The sequence below is a fragment of the Conger conger genome, chromosome 2 (genome assembly GCF_963514075.1).
Source record: "Conger conger chromosome 2, fConCon1.1, whole genome shotgun sequence".
Lineage (NCBI taxonomy): Eukaryota > Metazoa > Chordata > Actinopteri > Anguilliformes > Congridae > Conger > Conger conger.
This window is the reverse complement of record NC_083761.1, coordinates 58,350,650-58,367,889: the sequence shown is the minus strand read 5'-3', so window position 1 is coordinate 58,367,889 and position 17,240 is coordinate 58,350,650. Positions and strand designations below refer to the sequence as shown.

At 43.1% G+C, this 17,240-nt stretch overlaps 1 protein-coding gene across 1 annotated transcript in view; it reads right to left on the bottom strand.

The window, feature by feature from the left end:
• caskin1 (CASK interacting protein 1) overlaps nucleotides 1–16,125 on the bottom strand; it is a 101,768-nt gene extending 85,643 nt beyond the window's left edge. Inside the window, exon 1 of the mRNA XM_061222938.1 lies at nucleotides 15,597–16,125. Within this exon, the coding sequence (XP_061078922.1) occupies nucleotides 15,597–15,690 (94 nt within the window). The 5' untranslated portion in view covers nucleotides 15,691–16,125. The remainder of the gene's footprint in view (nucleotides 1–15,596) is intronic.
• Nucleotides 16,126–17,240: the final 1,115 nt, after the last annotated feature.

The following is a 17,240-nucleotide window of genomic DNA, read 5'->3' as shown; positions in this document are numbered from 1 at the left end:
ATAAATCACGAACACACACACACACACGCATACTAAACACAAACACACACACGCATACTACACACACACACACGCATACACAAACAGACACACATGCACATGCATACTACACACAAACACACACACACATACGACACACAGACAAACTTCTAGACAAACGCACATACTACACACAAACACATACAAACATACTTGTGCAAACTTACACACATACACACATACTGGCACACACTCACAAACTGTACACGCACAAGTCAATGCAATGCAATGTTAAAGACCTTAATGTTATGGCAACAGTATGAGAAAGTGTTCATGGGCAGCTCAGTCTCCTATGAACTGTCAGTAGGTAGTCATGGTGTTCTTAAAGTTGTGCTGATATTAAATAAGAAAGCACCACCTTGCCATCAGCAACAAGAATGTCACTGGTATTCTGGAGATGACCACACTGATTCTATCATTCACAGGTCTGTGGTCCCAATGCAGCGAATCTGTCCTCAGTGCACTGCAGTCCCGAGCATGCTCAGACAGATCGACTGAGATCCTACTGGGCCCCCTGCCTGCCGTCAGCAGTTTCCCTCAGACCCCCATGTGGAGAAAATTACACACCATCCAGTCCTTCAAAGCCTCCTTTGTAACATTGAGTATACAATACAGTGAGTGGTACTGTATTAAACAGTTTCATTGTGAATGCCCACAGTATATTGGCATACTGTATTATAGCGTGTTATTGCTCCCTGAAGTGTACAACTGTATTTTCCACTGAAGCACAGGGTGCGAAACAGTGGATACATGTGCACCATGACTCTGTTACCATCGCAGACAATAATGGTTCAGTGTCACTGAAAAGGGACCAATCCCTGCAGGCCAGACAGGCCTCCCTCTCCCTGTAGTGTGTGTATGTCCACCCTAACTCTGACCTCTGGCAGAGTCCTGCAGGAAAGGGCAGAAGCAGGGACAGGAACCATTGTGTGTGGGAGAGAGAGAGAGAGAGCGTCTGTCTATGATGCAGCAGAGTTTAAAACAAACGCAGCATGAAATTGGGCCCGGAATGAGAATAACTCAGCATCGCATGCCCTGTTTGAGCCCATCCACATAAAACAGAGCTATTCCCCATGACAAAGACCACTAGCATTGTGACGAACGAGGCCGTATTCTGTGCCCTGAATCTGGAGGATGCTAATACCATCCACAGTAGGCCAGAGGTCAACCCACTTATAGTGGGCCATCTCCTATGTTTCCCTCTGAGTATCTCTGCCACTTGCCTCTAGTACCCTCTAGGGCAACTGGGTTGACTGCTTGACTAGGCCACTCTACCCAGACACCTTGTCAGGTCTCACCTGCTGATCACAGCCACAAGCACAGAGCCACAATGCCATTGGGAACAACCAAGCATTGCACCCACCTCAAGCTTTGACAAGATACTGTGTTTTAAACTGCCACTGTAACACGGACTGCACAATAATCTCTAACAGCCTGCTGTAGATAATTATCCATGATGTGAGTAATGGCACAGCTAGATAGTAAAATATAGTACAGCAGACTCAAAACAAAACATCTTTCTCCTTCTTCCAAGGCTCCGGTGCCCTTGGCTGCTTATTAGAGGAACATGAAAGCTTGGGAGAGGAATTTCCACTTGAATCATGTTAAGGGGAATTTGACACGGAATGGGAGAACAGAACTCTTGTAATGTACAGGGGCCTTATTGCCTGGATGTGTCATGATGGTTTGGCATTTGGCATAAAATCTCACTGGCTGTTAAGTAAAACCACATGTGCCCAATATAGAAAAAACCTCAATATTAGAGTCTCCTGCTCTGGTACATCCACAGCGTAGACTCGGCAGCGTAGACACAAAAGTGCAGCACATCTACTGCTGTTATGGCAGCACACTGAAACACAATAAACTCCCACATAACCAACCTCCCCACAGCATGGCAGCTGATGCAGTTTGAAAATATGAAAAAGCAAAAAAATAATTTATGATATAAACTGCTTTGAAAGGCTTATTTATGACCTCGATGATTTATTTCACTGGTTACGGTATGAAATGATATTTACAGTATGACATATTATTTTTAAATATCAAAAAAGTTTATATGCTCATGAACTTACACTAACACTTAAATTACACTCTTCAGAAAATGTGTGCTTACAGAGTTTTAATTGCTAAAGTATTGTTGTGCAGATAGTATGAAGAACTGGAGTTCTGTTAAAGCCCAAGGAGGAACAACAGTGTGCTTCTGCATGAATGCAATTACACTAATAATAAAAATGACGTTTCAGAATTAACCAACGTGAAGTGCGATGAATACGTTGTAAGTTTTCATAGTATTTACACTATATAAGGTAAATTAATGTGCTTTTTGCAATACTGATCAGTATTCACATACAGCAGGCTAGATCAAGTAGTCCTAGCTTGCACCAAGAGCACAAGTGTGGACATACTGTTAATGTATTGCACTCATATAAACGTTGGCACTTGGCCAGGCAGTCAGTCTCGATTAGAAATTGACATTAACATTTAAATGAGGGCACTGGATAATCCAGTGCTTCTCTCATGCGGGAGATGGTTGTGTGGGGGTTTGCTGTACTGAAGCGCGGTGTAGAGAGCTGCATACGATGCATTCAAACCGTGCAAACACTGACAATGAGGCAAGAGCGGTTGTGCTTGAGAGTTGATCAGGATCTCCTGTCTAATGGCGGGCATTAGTAATGGTTAGCATAGCATCCTCCTCTCTGCCCCAGTTTGCTCCTCAGAGCAGACCCCCACACACCCATTCAGCTAGTTGTGCTATGCCTTAAATTCATCACTTTGTGCATCTCTGTCCCACCCTGGTTCATGATCACCCCCTCCCTCCCTGACCCTCCAACACACACACACACACACACACACACACACATATACACACAGACACACACACACTAATACAAACACACACACAGAGGCACACACACACTAATACAAACATACACACACACACACACACACACACTAATACAAACACACACACGCACAGACACACACACACTAATACAAACATACACACACATGCTTCACAGGATACCAATGCTAGATCTGATGGTCATCTGATAATTGTTATGGCAGTTGGGGATGGGGTCCCATCCCAGCAGCAAACCCCTTCTCTGGTTGTGTACCAGAGGGACGGAGCCAGACACTGCACTTAAAGTCAACAGGGCCTGTGGCATAATGTGGGCCCAGTCTGTACAATTAATCTTACTGCTCTCTGGTTTTTAATCAGAAAGGCAATTACATTCTCCACTCCCCCCACTCCACAGTCAGAGGGTTTTGTGTCTCTTGCCTTTGGCACAGATATATTTTCAGTCTGTGCAATATTCTGAGAGTCATTAGTGAAGTGAGGTGTAAACAGAGGTGGGTGTCACTGGATAGATGATAGGCTTTTTGTGCTGTATATATCCTTCCCCCATGCAGTACCTATTTTACTGTTATTACCGTTTTATTACAGACTGATTAAAGTTGTACACTTTATGCAACATTTGATTTAAATAAAAGATATATATGCCATTAACCATCTAAAAAAAATTGCTATATATTTTGGTATATCTAATGGAAAGATGATGACAGCATTTGGAACAATCCTTTCAAACTCAGAGAAAACAACAAAATGATAACACGTTCAGCTTCATAAATGCACTGTAGCGGACCATTAGAAATCCCAGGCCTCTTTTGTGGTGTTGTTGAGATTGTTTCACTTGACAAGAAAGTATGCTTTCGGTCTGTAGAGTGAACCACAGGCCGGCTTTTGTAAGCCAGTTTACCTGTTTAACTAGACTTATGTTGGGCTAAGTGACAACCAACTGTGAAAGTTGGCCCTTCCCATAATCTATTGGGTGCTGGCCTCATTACAATCAGTAAGTGGGGTCAATGAACTGTGGATTGGTGTTATGCCAGTCAGCTACAAATATAGGACATAGAGATATCACTTACCAAAATACATATACACAATACAACACTCAAATATTGCACATCAAAAAATGTGTTCATTTTCATCAAATGGTCATTTTTATCTACTCTATGAACCTGCATAATAGCAAAATACAACATATTTGAAATTATTTACTTATTATTATAAATTATTATTACTTATTATTTTCGTATTACCTAACTAGTTTTACAACAACAGATTGAGTGAAAAAACAAGAACTTTATGAATATACTTTTGCAACAGCATACATCATTCTGTCAAATTGTGGCATATTACGGCCCAAACATTCCTAATTGAATAGCAATTCTGCCAGTTCAACTATGCTTCAACATGACTCAGTTTGGCATGGTTCGGAGTAGGAGTAGGCATTGAGAAAACCAGTCCTGGGAAAATGACAAGATTCTCCACCTGCACTGTCAAGCTGCAATCCTACAGCAGCAGGATCAGGCCATGGTTGTGCTCCTCATCACTCGCGTAAATACATCTGGACAAACATACTCAACACCAGCATCTGTGAGCAGGTCCAGAAGGAAGGTCGGCTCCGCTCTCTGCAGAGAAACTTACTCAGACATTCCACAGACTATTCCAAGGCCATGCAGAGATTCCTCTGCCAGTGCTTTTCACTGGACCTCCTCAATCTCAGAAAATGACATTGGCAAACAAGTCAAGTTCCCCGGGGTAAAAAACTGTTTTGTCCATGCCAATGACTTTTTTCCTTCTTCCTGACTCAAGACTTTAGGAATGAGACAGCGGAATTTTTAACAAAAGCTTACAGAGATTCTTGGGAGACATTTCCAATGGAAATGTTGAGGCACAGTTTTTTTTTTCCTCTCTGCAAGAGAGAAACGTAATCTTAAACCAGAGGACTTTAGGATTAATTCGTTAGCGACTGCAGCTGTTCGGACTTGTAGCAATTGGACGGGATATGCCTTATTATGTAACAAATGGAAGCGGGAGTGGAACAAATCAATCCCCCTGTCCTGGTGGAAATGGAAAAACACATTGGAGCTGCTTTAATGGGAACACTCCTTTGAGAGAGAGAGAGAGAAGGAGAGAGGAAAAAACAGATTTCCTCTAAAGAGGCGTCAAGTCTCCACTGCCTAGCCGCTGGGGGAGAGACACATGACTACGCAGAAAGCTCAGAGCTCCGCCGTCAGACAAACAACAACATAAACATTCAAAGCAAGGCCTCGAGGAAGGCCAGAACGCAGGAGCCAAGGCTCAAAGGTCTGAAGTGGCCATGGGTGTCTGCCCTGCTGAAAAAAAACTCAGCTCAAGCTAGGTTTTGAAACAGCTGGTAGCCGGTTGACCAGTTATGCCAGCTCTATACTCCACATGGTGTGACATACTGTAGCTCCAGCTATGTTTTGAGCTGGTATTTCAAGCTGGATTTTACACCAGGGTGTAATTCTTTTTACACTGTTGGGGATACAGCTCCAGCAGCACACAGGGAAACGCAGTCATGTGTAGGACCCAGAGCCAGGCCGCTGATGTTGATCAGGATTATGGAGGAGGGGATTAAATAATATACTACCATCTCCTATGTCATTTCAACAAATTATGACCAAACATAAGCCTTAAAGTCTAAGGGTTCGCATTTCAATATAGATACACCAGTGAAGAGGCAGAGGATACAGCAGACACAGCTGCAAAACCAATTCCACGGCTTTTCTGACAGAGGCCACGTGCTGTTTCCTACAGAGAGGACATGATTAAGGGCTGGGGTTCGCACGGGGTCTAATCCAGAGTGAAGACAAACCGACAAGCAGTCAGCTGACCTCCAGGCCCAATTACCTCCCGGTGCGTTGTGCGTGCTACGGAGCCCATCTTCCACTACACACATCTCTCACTGTTCCCTTCCGCAGCGCTGGCTGAACACTGCTGGGCCCACAAACACTACTGTTTCCACAGCATGGGTGCGGAGCAAAACGACATCTGTCCACATGCATACGACTCCCACAGCTATAACGGTCCTGAGTTTGACCCCAGAACATTTGGATGTGGTTGTTTATGCGCCGTACAGACCCACAGCATGAGGAAACTGGCTTGCAGAAGTGCATTCAGAGGTCCGGAACACCCAAAGGGACCGAGAAACTGGGCCATGGCAGTCGAGTAAGAGTAAGTGGCCCGTGGGTTTTCCCTTGTCGGTAACCAGACAGGGATAAGAGCACATTCCTCGGGAACGCAAAAACACACGGCAACCACGCGGCAGACAAGACATCACTCCGTGCTCGACCACAGCCCCGCACACGTGACGACGAGGCGTTCTGGGAAGTTACGCGTCGTCGGGTCCTCGGAATGCGTCTTGCTCCGTACTCCCGAGACAACAGCTCGCCCCCCCATTCTGCCAAGTGCAATTGGAGGTGGCTGTGTTCTGCAGGCTGACTGTAAATGACTTGGAGGCAATGGCATGAATAATGCAGGGGGATAAATCCCTCCTCAGGCCAGGCCCCTTCACAAATTCCATTAGAGAGGTGATCAACACTCTGCCCCGCCACTTCCCAGGACTCCCGCAGGTTTCCCAGGCAACCGCGCCTGTTTATGTGGGGTCGCACAAAGCAGCCCGTATGGAGCGCCCGGGCTGTGCCAGGATGCCTGGGTACGGATCCGCAGCGAGGAGCAGGAGCACACTGGAGCCCTTTCATGTACAGGCTTCTGTCTTACTGCAGGGTTAAGAAACCCTCACGCCTTGAGAGTCGAAGCATTACTGCCATGCAAAATATTATATTCAGTTTCTTAACGTCTTACAATGATCATTCAGACAGCCGTGCGCTTACAACCCTGTAAGTATTTTTCTTGCTGTCTGGTACTAGTTGCAGTATTTTGCGATTTTTCTTATTTGAAAAAGAGACCTCGGTCTCAAACTGACTTCCTGTAAAAATGAAGGTGTTGATTGATTGTGGTATGAAGAACTGTTCGGTAATAGCTGAAAATGAATTCAAGTAGGCCTGTGCTGGATTTAGCTTATTTCAAGCATTCTCCAATCTTGCTGGTAATTTAATGAAATTTCATACTTCTTTCTCTCTCACACTGAGATGACACTTGCATTCCCCACACAGAGGATCACTCTGGTCCTGAGTCATTTAACCTTCAAATTATGTTTGGGGTCAATTCCACCCCATTCAGTGTTTGACATCTCCTAAAAACCCGTTAACCTTTCTTTAATCCTGGTACTGTATGATTTTTATAATTCTCTAATTTGGTGGGATTAAACAGTAAACCTGAATTAAACATAATGTTATGTTTTCAAACGTACTGTACAAACGTTGCATTCAAAGGTGTGGGGTTAACTTTGCATGCAAGCTGTGAAGCTGTATACAATGTAAGAAAATATACAACCCTTTTGTTTTTTATTATTTATTTCTGGATGAGTCTGGTGGCACTTTTCCAAATAGGTGTTAAATTGTCACTTGCCTCAGGCTCTAAAATTAGATGTTTCTCACAGGTTTCTAGTCATTTGGGAGACAATAAGAGGGTGACACACAAAGCTTTTTCTATTACAATAATTTTGTGTCATTTCTGTCTGGCTGAATTTAACCCCAAACATAAAAGCGGTCATAAAATGGCCAGGTCTTGTCTCAGTGGTTACTCGCTGCAGTGTAACAACACTAATATTGATGACGCTGTCCTCAATACCCAGTGTGTTTCTTTTTTTATCTGGTACGAGGCACGGCCCCCCCAGCGGATTAGAGGCTGCCAGAGAGAGGATAAAACACAGGGCAATATGGTGCCAGCTCTCCTGCGCCGGGTCGGCCCCAGATGTTCCATCTGCATCTCCATGGCAACCAGCATCACACGATCCTGCTCCTGCATCTGCTGGTGACTCCTGTGTGAGCCAATGAGGGGAGGGCTGCAGTTTAACTCACATCCTGCCTGCTGACCCCCTGCCTCCGGTCCTAGTGTGAGCTCACACACACACACGCGCACACAAACTACACACGTGCACACACATACACACACACATGTGAACACACTACACATACACACACACTCACACACATGCACATGCACACACTACACATGCACACACACATACACACACACACTACACACACACACACTACACACGCACACACACACACACTCACACAGATGCACATGCACACACACTACACATGCGCACGCACACACACACACACACACACACACACACAGACATCCTCCCACAGTCTCCCATGGATTTGACTATCCTTCCACCGAATACAGTCTGGCAGACTTTCAGTCAGATTCTGGCTTCAAACACTAAAGCCGCAAAAAAAGGAAACTCACAGCAAATCCATTTGCGCCGATGGGAATGAACGTGAACAGTACACGCGCCGGGGATGCGTGTGTTTTTCGACCGAGATTTAGCGGTCTACAAGCAGCTTTGCTTTATCGCGCCATTATCCACTCGTTGTCTTACCTATAGTGAGGAAAACAGGACAGGCCACAGAGGAAAGAAGGGGGCTAAGGGGCCCTTTCATCCGCCGCCGGTCAGTCACACAGGAAGCGCTGCACAGCGGGTGAACGCACCGGCAGAGGCAGCCTGGACAGTAGCAGCGTCTGTCTGTCTATGTCAGGAGAGCTGAACAGAGCGCTGTCAAGCTTACATCCTGTTATAGTGAGCTTGACAGGGCTAAAGAGCTTCAGTCACGGTGTAACCGTGTGCTCAGAAGCAAAAAAAGAGGCGCAGTACATGCCAAACCAAAGTAACATAGATTTCCCTCTTCCCACTTTTAACACATGCGAATTCCAAAGGTCCCGGGGCAGGGAAGAGCTCGTAAACAGCGACAGGGGAACAGGAGGCTCTTGCTGAGAAGAGTAACCGTTTGAGCTGGGGCAGGAAGAGAGGCAAACGGCAGTGTGGCGGAAGCAGGAGCCGGGGGTGAAACTATGGATCCCACAACACCTCGGGCGAGTGTGGCTCCACACACCGATCTGCTTGAGCGACGGCAGGATGCGGCGGCAGTCTCGTGCCCACAGGCATGTCTCGCGGAGGAACTCTGGTTTTATCATGGTGCTGGTCCCCTCCCAGCCTGCTCCTCCACCGAACCCCAGCCCAACAGCAGCTCTCTTCAGACTACAACTGAACCACTGAATGCAGTCTGAGCGTCATGGATGTGGCCCTCTGCTCCTGTGGTGCTTTGCATGGTCTAGAACACCCGGGACCACACAAGCCGCCCCAAGAGCGTTAATCACATGACAACTGAACCCTACTGTAAATGAGTGCACTCCTTTGATTCAGTGCTCACCCATGCAATCAGCACACTAGAAGCAAAGCAGGAGTTCACTTGATTGTGTGTTTTTTGTTACATTATTTACTGGGAGGAGTTTTGAGTGTAGCACTGCGGATTGTTTGAGGTGAGCATACATCAGCTAAATCGTCACAGTGAAATGAGTTTCACATTGGTCAGCACTTCTATTCTTTGCATTGCGAAAGGAAAAAAAAGTGTTATCTGTAACCCTTTTAAGAAGCTGTGAAATTTTAGAGACTTGCACATGAGTGTTACAAAACAACCAAGTGTTTTTTGTTTACAAAGCATGGCTTCCATATGCATTCTACCATCAAATACAGTGTATGGTCAATTAGGCTAAATTATCACCAGTATTTGAGCTGATTTACCGCAAACAAAAGTGAACGAGCATAGGGTTTTGCAAGTTCTATGATTCTATTGGTCCAATCCCAAAATGTAAGCAACCAGCGATGGTAATTGGGTGATGGCCGCCCTTCCTGCAGTGCTGATAGGATACCACGCTGCACCTACCCTCCCTGCCCTTCTAACCATCACTCAGCCTCCGCCATCTGCTCAGTAATTCAATAATCTGACAGACCAGAGGGAGGTATGATTCCCTGGATCACATACAGACACCACAGCCTATTTTGAGCATGCATATTGATTGAATATATTTAAGAGAAGAGCTACAACCGGGACTCCCCCCCTCCCCCCTTACCCCGGCCTCCTGAAACTCCATCCCTCAGCCCTCCTCCCCCCCCGCCACAATCGGGGACATAACACAAGCAGCAAACTCAGAGTGTCTAAAGCAAACCTAAGCCCCAGCCCAAACAGGAACATTAATTCAAATATTACTGTAGAAGTATAATGTATCATCCCTTCTTCCAATAACTCTCATTATGCCTGGAGGCATTAATACCAGGGGATACGTCTAAGCAAAAATGAAGTGCAGCCTCTAAATTATTTTTCATTCGATTGGATTAGGAACAAAGCTTTGATGCTGGCGAGCCGGCTGTCTGACACTAGTATTCAAAACACTAGCATAGCATTCATGCGCATGCCACACTCCGCAATAAGACTGGAACTGATTCAATGGAGTCACTTCATACAGCTGAAACAAGCTAATGACACTGAAATGGAATTATCCTTGGCAAATGACCCAGCTTGCACATAAATCCAACTACTATTTTTTAATCAAAAATTTTAATCAGCGCAGTATAAAATGTAATCAGTAGAGATCATGTGTGAAGGTAGCTTTAATGACTGTTTCACTCTGGGTTTCGCATTTTTTATACCAGACGGCTATGTAAACATGAACAGAATACAAGTGCTACTACTACGTTATTAAAAATTCAGCATAATGAGAAATCCTTTGCTAGAGACTTTGCTGGGACTTCCACCCAGACATACCAATAATAAGCAGAACATATTTTGAATAGGTGAGACAAATTTGGTCTGTCTAATTATCATTTTATGCAGATGATAAATGTAGGCCTACTACTTAAGGCTTTCCCAGAGAAGATGTAAGATTAACATTAAAACGAAAAAGCACTTCAAAAAAATAAAGTGCTCTTGTCTTCAAGTAGTTGTGATACGTCTAGCGGTCCTAGCTTGAGCGAAAATATGTATGGGCTACCTAATTTGCATACAGCTGGTTATTGCAGGAGTCTCAGCCATCTTTGCTGGATGCATAAAAGGGCTATTCTTTCATAATTGCTATTTGGTTTATGAATCAGAAAGTAGCTATTGGTAAGACTAAAAGTACTCCCATGTTTTTCAGTTTCTCTAATTAAATAAAAAATATAGGCTGGTGCTCAGAGGAATTGGAGAAGGTGCTGCGCTGAAAGTCTGAACACATTTGAAAAAAAGGGTGAACAGTCAGAGTGGAACATAAATAATTGTTATTTGGTTTAGCTAGCCTGTTATTATCATTCGATGCGTTTTATTGGAGACACCTGCCTTCTTAGTTATGAGATTTCCATATGGATATATGTGACTTCTGAGATAGTGAATAATGCATGTTTTCAGCCTAACTGAACGATGTTGAACCAGACCTACAGGTACACTACATTACACTTTGTGTCGCTTCAAATCTCAGACATTACCTGCATTCCATGAACATGTGTTCTTGACTGTTACTCACAAGGGAAAGTGTTCATTTCTTCACAAACAGTTTGGCAAGCTCATTTGGTGATTGTTATTCATTTTCATTATGAAATTTATAAAGAAAAAAACATTTGCAGTTAATCAAAGTTAAAGACAAATGTAGCAGGCTATCCTGCTGTGTGTCCTTCCTCCAGTCCAGACTACTTCAGTCATTGGATCTCTGCCATTTCCTAAGACCAGACTGCTTATTTGTAATCCCAGTAAAACTATATATTTGATATCCAAACCTCAAGCACTGAGACGACAGACAGTCCTGGCACAAGCCACGATTCTTCCTTATTGACCTGCAGTATTAATAGGCAGAGGAACAGAGGGAATGAACTTGTTCTTCAACATTTTGCTTTGGAACGCAATAAAAATGAATTTCAAATGTTTTATTTTTGAGCATATGAAAAAAAAACACTTATGATCAATGATGCCCTGGTGATTTATTTTGTGCCAGCTTTCCTGTGAATTATCATATCGATTTTTCCTTAATGTCAGCCACTCAACCCCAGCTCCACCCCAACCCCCCCAGAAGAAAAACATGTTTTAATGATGAGCACTGGAGATTCCCAGCCACTTCATGGTGGGTGCACTCCATGGCAGTCCTACACAGACCCTCCCTTCACTACTACCCCAGCACTCCAAGAGCTCAGACTGACCTCCCTGTCAACAGTTCCGGCCACAGCAACAGATACCATAACCCTGTCACTAGCCACTCTCAAGCAATGCAATGACAAATCTCCTGCAGATCATTGTCTCTGTTAAGCAACATCAGCACATCACAACACCCTGACCTTGGCATTGACACCAATGATGCACAGATATCTAAGTCTGCTTCAGTACATGGTGCTCCCACTAAGGATGGACAACGGCCCAGTGTGTCACAGCCTTGCTTTCCTACCACCTGTCCCCAGTGTGCAAGCCAGGTAATACCCTCACTGGGACCAGGTCACAGGACTCAGTGTGGGAGAGGAGTAAACAATGCAGTGTCTCATTGCCCAGAGCCAAGACCAGAATGCAGAGGTTGAGAAGCTCATAGACCATGCCTCTGGGTCCTGAGGGTTCTGACCTCATGCACAATGCACCAGTGGACTAGTATGCTATGGTCCTTGATGATGGCTCTTAACTCAGAATGAGAGTCATGTGCTGGGACATGTAGTGTGGCACTGTAGTGCACTGCTACACACAGATACACGAGAAAGGAGTCAGTCTTCATTTCCACTCATAGGAAGCACACTGAACATGAAACATAGTACAGGAGCTTTGCCCATTGGGAACTAGAAAAAGGTAGCTCTCAATGCAAGCACTAGAAACACCCGGTCTGCATACATAACATATAAATTGCAGAAGCAGATGAACAAGGATTATAAAAACATCCACCATCTTTTACAGTATGTCTCATGCAATTCTGGCTCAGCACTATGACTTTTTACATATCCCAACTATCAAAGTGGACATCTAGGGTCACCAGTCATACTACCAAAATATTAAAGTGCCAATATCTCATTTCATTTTAATTTCAAGACCAGAAAACTATCTGAACAAGCACTTGCATGTCAAAGAACATTCAGTCCTCAGACAAAATGTTTTGGCTAAGGAAAGGGCATCTAGCCTGTGTATAAGTATTATAGAAATTGGAAATAATATTTGTATACTACAAAGCTACAAGAGGAATATGTCTTTGTGAATGTGCACTGATGTGAACACATCCCTGAGGTGATTCATTCTGTCGTTTGAATTTATTTTTGCAGTGTTAGAAATGTCCTGCCACAGTGTGAATCAAGTGAGGTAAGAGTGGAATGTTCCAGTTTTAGATGCTACTCTATCTGAGCTGACAGTGCAGGTACAGGGCTGTGAAAAAAGTATTGCATATTTGTCACAATGAATGGTTTCAGATCTTTCCAAATGTAATATTAGACAAAGGGAACCTGAGTAAACACAAAACACATTTTCTAAATTATTCTTTAATTTATTTCATGAAAAAGGTTATCAAACACCCATATCACCCTTATGAAAAAATAATTGTCCCCTTAAACTTAATAAGTTCTCGCACCACCTATAGCAGCAATAGCTGTAACCAAACACTTCCTATAATTTGAATATTTCATATTGCAGAGTAGGTATTCTAGCCCACTCATCTACACATAACTGCTTTAATTCAGACAATTAATTCAATTAATTATATTAAATTAAATTAGCTGAAATTAATTAATTGAAATTGGTTTTTGAGCATGTACTGCTCATTTCAGATTCTGTCACAGCATCTATATTGGGTACAAGTCAGGACTTTGACTAAGCTACTCCAAAACCTACATTTTGGGCCAGTCCATCCGAAACCGATCACTTTCTGACCTTTTTAGATCTGAACAAATTTGTTGTACATGTTAACCTATATGAAAGAGAATTAGAACATGGTTTGATTAACCAGAATGACCAACCATTCAAGGCCCTCAAACTGAATATTGCACCACCGATCCCACCTCAAGACACTTATTGAAAAGCTTACAAACAAGGTTTTCCACTATTTCAACACTTTTGGTCCAAAATAAATAAATATCCAAATAGGTGATTTTTTGTCCTTACACCATAATTTGCACAAAAAAAAAACCTAAGGAAAACATGCTCCTTATACTCTGTATCAGGCTGACAGCTTGATGAAACCCTTTCTGTTGAAATATGAACACTAAATGGGATTCAACCATCATAGTGTACAGCTGAATCATGCAAAGTTTAACTGGAAAGACAAAATGGCTTGACAGATGCTCTGGGCTTACCATCACATACAATTGATCTTTTCTCACCTAGATTTAGAGCCAATCATCTCTTCTGGAAGAAGCACTGCAGAACCAAAAGATGGCACCGCAACTGAGTGTGACCTAATTGAAATGCAATTATCTTCAAGTCCCTGCTGATATTGGTCCAGTTATCTTCCTCCCAGCTGAACTGCCGGTCTTATGCAAGGCACTGTGTCTCAAATCTTCTCATGGAAATAAAAAATATGTGATTTGCAGATCAAAATGATGAGGGATTCATTGTGGTGAAACACAAATCCAAAAACCAATGAGTGACTTGAATGACAAATGCACACCTTCATGTAGAAAGCTAAAAGACAAACATTAAAGACTAAGTATATTAGTGACATATTCAGTTAGCCCATTATAGATCATTATGAACATAAGAAAATAAGAAAGCAACATAATGATAAGAACAGGCCAGTCAGCCATCTTGGCTCATCATTTACCTAGACACCAGGCATCTCTTAAATAAATTAGTACTCTAAGGTCAGTCTCCCTGATTTATTAAGACCTTTAGCACCTATTAATAAACACAAAACTAATAGCAACCAATGACTGGTGCAAAACCAAAACCATGACCAATCATCATGTCATTGGTTTTGTGTGTACTAAAGGGTATTGCACATGCTTAGTCTTAATCTTAGTGTAAACGTAATATACATATATGTATTATGTTGTGGCACACGTTTCAGGTTTGCTGTCAAGACACAGCCTTGGGACTGTGAAATACTATAGTGCACATTGACTGTCACCTCTTTCCTCAACATAGGATGATGCTCATCTGGAAAAGGCTTCAGGAACTAACTGTCCAAAAAACTGTACAAATAAACAACACATTGCAGTGATTTGTTTTAATGGCATGGTGAGGTCTTCTGGATGCAACTGTGGTGTACCCTAATGTCCCTCCCTACCTAGTCTCATCATCACACTAGGTAGAACCATGTAATGTAAAACCACTGACATACAGCACAGTATATCATAGATAACTACACAAATTGGGGGTATTCAGTTTGTCCTTTTAATCGCTGTGCATGCATACATACACATATACATTGCTAGTGATGATTTAGGAATGCATATCTCACTGGGAAATTCACAACTAGCTAATTTCATTTCGTTTATTTCCCCTTCTTTTTCACCGCAATTCGTCCTCTTCATCGTTGGCTGAACACCGTCCATACCTAAATTCCAGGTCCAACTACACTTAAGAGGACTGATATGGCATTTGATTAAGTCATAACGTACAATGAATCACTCTGAACACGTCGGTAATCACATCTCAAATTGAGCGGTCGGATAATATAGGCTGCACCTACGGACCAATATAGCCTAGGCTACTGGCTTACACGCGGAGGTGACAGTGGCTTACTATGATCCATGCAAAGCACTTCGAGAGATCGAATTCTCATCGATGTGGTCAATTTATCAGCTCTCATTCCCTGAAACATCTTAATGATTTTAAATGTTACTTACTTGCTTTTCCAGGTTTGGGCCTCTGCAAGAGCTTCTGCACCGTAATAAGGTCTTCAGTCTTCACTGCTTGTAGCAATTCCTGATCTTTCCCCATCTTGCCTGTTTATCTCTTTATTTTCACATCCAAAACATCCTCTTTCCGTATGTTTTTGTCGTCCCAGCCTTCAACTGCGGATCTTCTGAATTATTGCAAAGCAACGAGAACGTGCATAGCGGACGCAATTGTACCTTCCGAAGGAGGATGCTCAGATTTCGGAGCCCTGATGCACACTGTGCAATGATGACAGCAGCAAAATTTATCCCAAATCTGTTTCATCCAACAAAACAACTCGAGCTCGATTTGACACAGATGTCCGCCGAAGCCAACAATAGGGTTAACTGTTTTGATAGGGTTTCCAGTCGAGCGATTATTAGATATTAACATGTAGCCTATAACTGACAATTTGTCTCCTCTTCTGAACGAGCAACGCAATATCGATGAAAGCAACGCAAGTGCAAAATCTGCTAAATAACACCATATAGATTTGAAGGATTTAGTTGTGCACGAGGCAGAAAGCTACAGCTCCAAAAAACTGGAAAGAAATATCAAAATAAAAAAGCAAAAAGCAGAGAAGTAATGCCGTTATGTGCAATCAGTGACGCACTGACTGTTGGTCCAGAGGTTTGGGAAAGTGCACTGGGTAAACATGAACCAGCTGTGCCATCGTTGTATGTTCTCAATTCAGGCAATAGTCCGCTTCTAACCTCGCGGTTGCTGGGTGGTGAATCCCCGTAGTGTGCGATGCCCCCTGTCGTAGGAGTTTGGCTGAAACGCAATGTTAAATGGCTCCGCTGTATCCAGAAGGCGGATCCAAAGCTCAATACCGTCCCTACTCTGCTCTCAGACTCGGCAGATGGAGATGGCAGTCCGACTCGGGCTCAGCGCCGGTTTGCCGGTTTCCACACACAGGGAGATATAAGAAACCACTGCTGCTGCAGCATACATAGGATGATTATTATACTATTGCACGGCACATAAACAAAGAACATACGAAAACCACTCTAAATCTACTTCGACCTCTTTCGTCCGCTCATACAAAACAGATGAGTTATGCCAATGACCGAATGGACGTTATAAATGTAGATATCACTTCGAAAGAACAGCGTTGCTTCAGTCAGGTAACAAATGTGATATTCCTAGTCAGAGACCTCTACAATTCCAACTGTATTAATTCGAGAAGCTTGCATTGTTAATAAAAAAAGGTTATTACATTACTGCTCCTGCATGCATTTCCCCTCTCCCCATAAGGGGCTGAAGCATTCTATTTGCTTCATCATGCCTTCCAAAGGTAAGACAGAGAATGACAGAAAATGACAGTAGTATGTATAAATCATTAATAAATTATGTAATTCATCTTTTTCTGTCAGTCTCTCTGTGGAATCAACTGAGGTACAGTATAAAGCCAAGGTAGAGTCATATTTGTTTATTTCTAAGGAAAAAGGCTCCCATATAACCTATAACCAAAAAGTAAATGATTGTATGGTAAATTGTGTCAACATAGGCTACTAAATTATTGCCAAGGAATATTGAAATATTTAAAGCTTTCAATATTTTGGCATACCTTCTTGGCTGAAAGTGGCATGAAGATTCCCTTAACCTTTGAC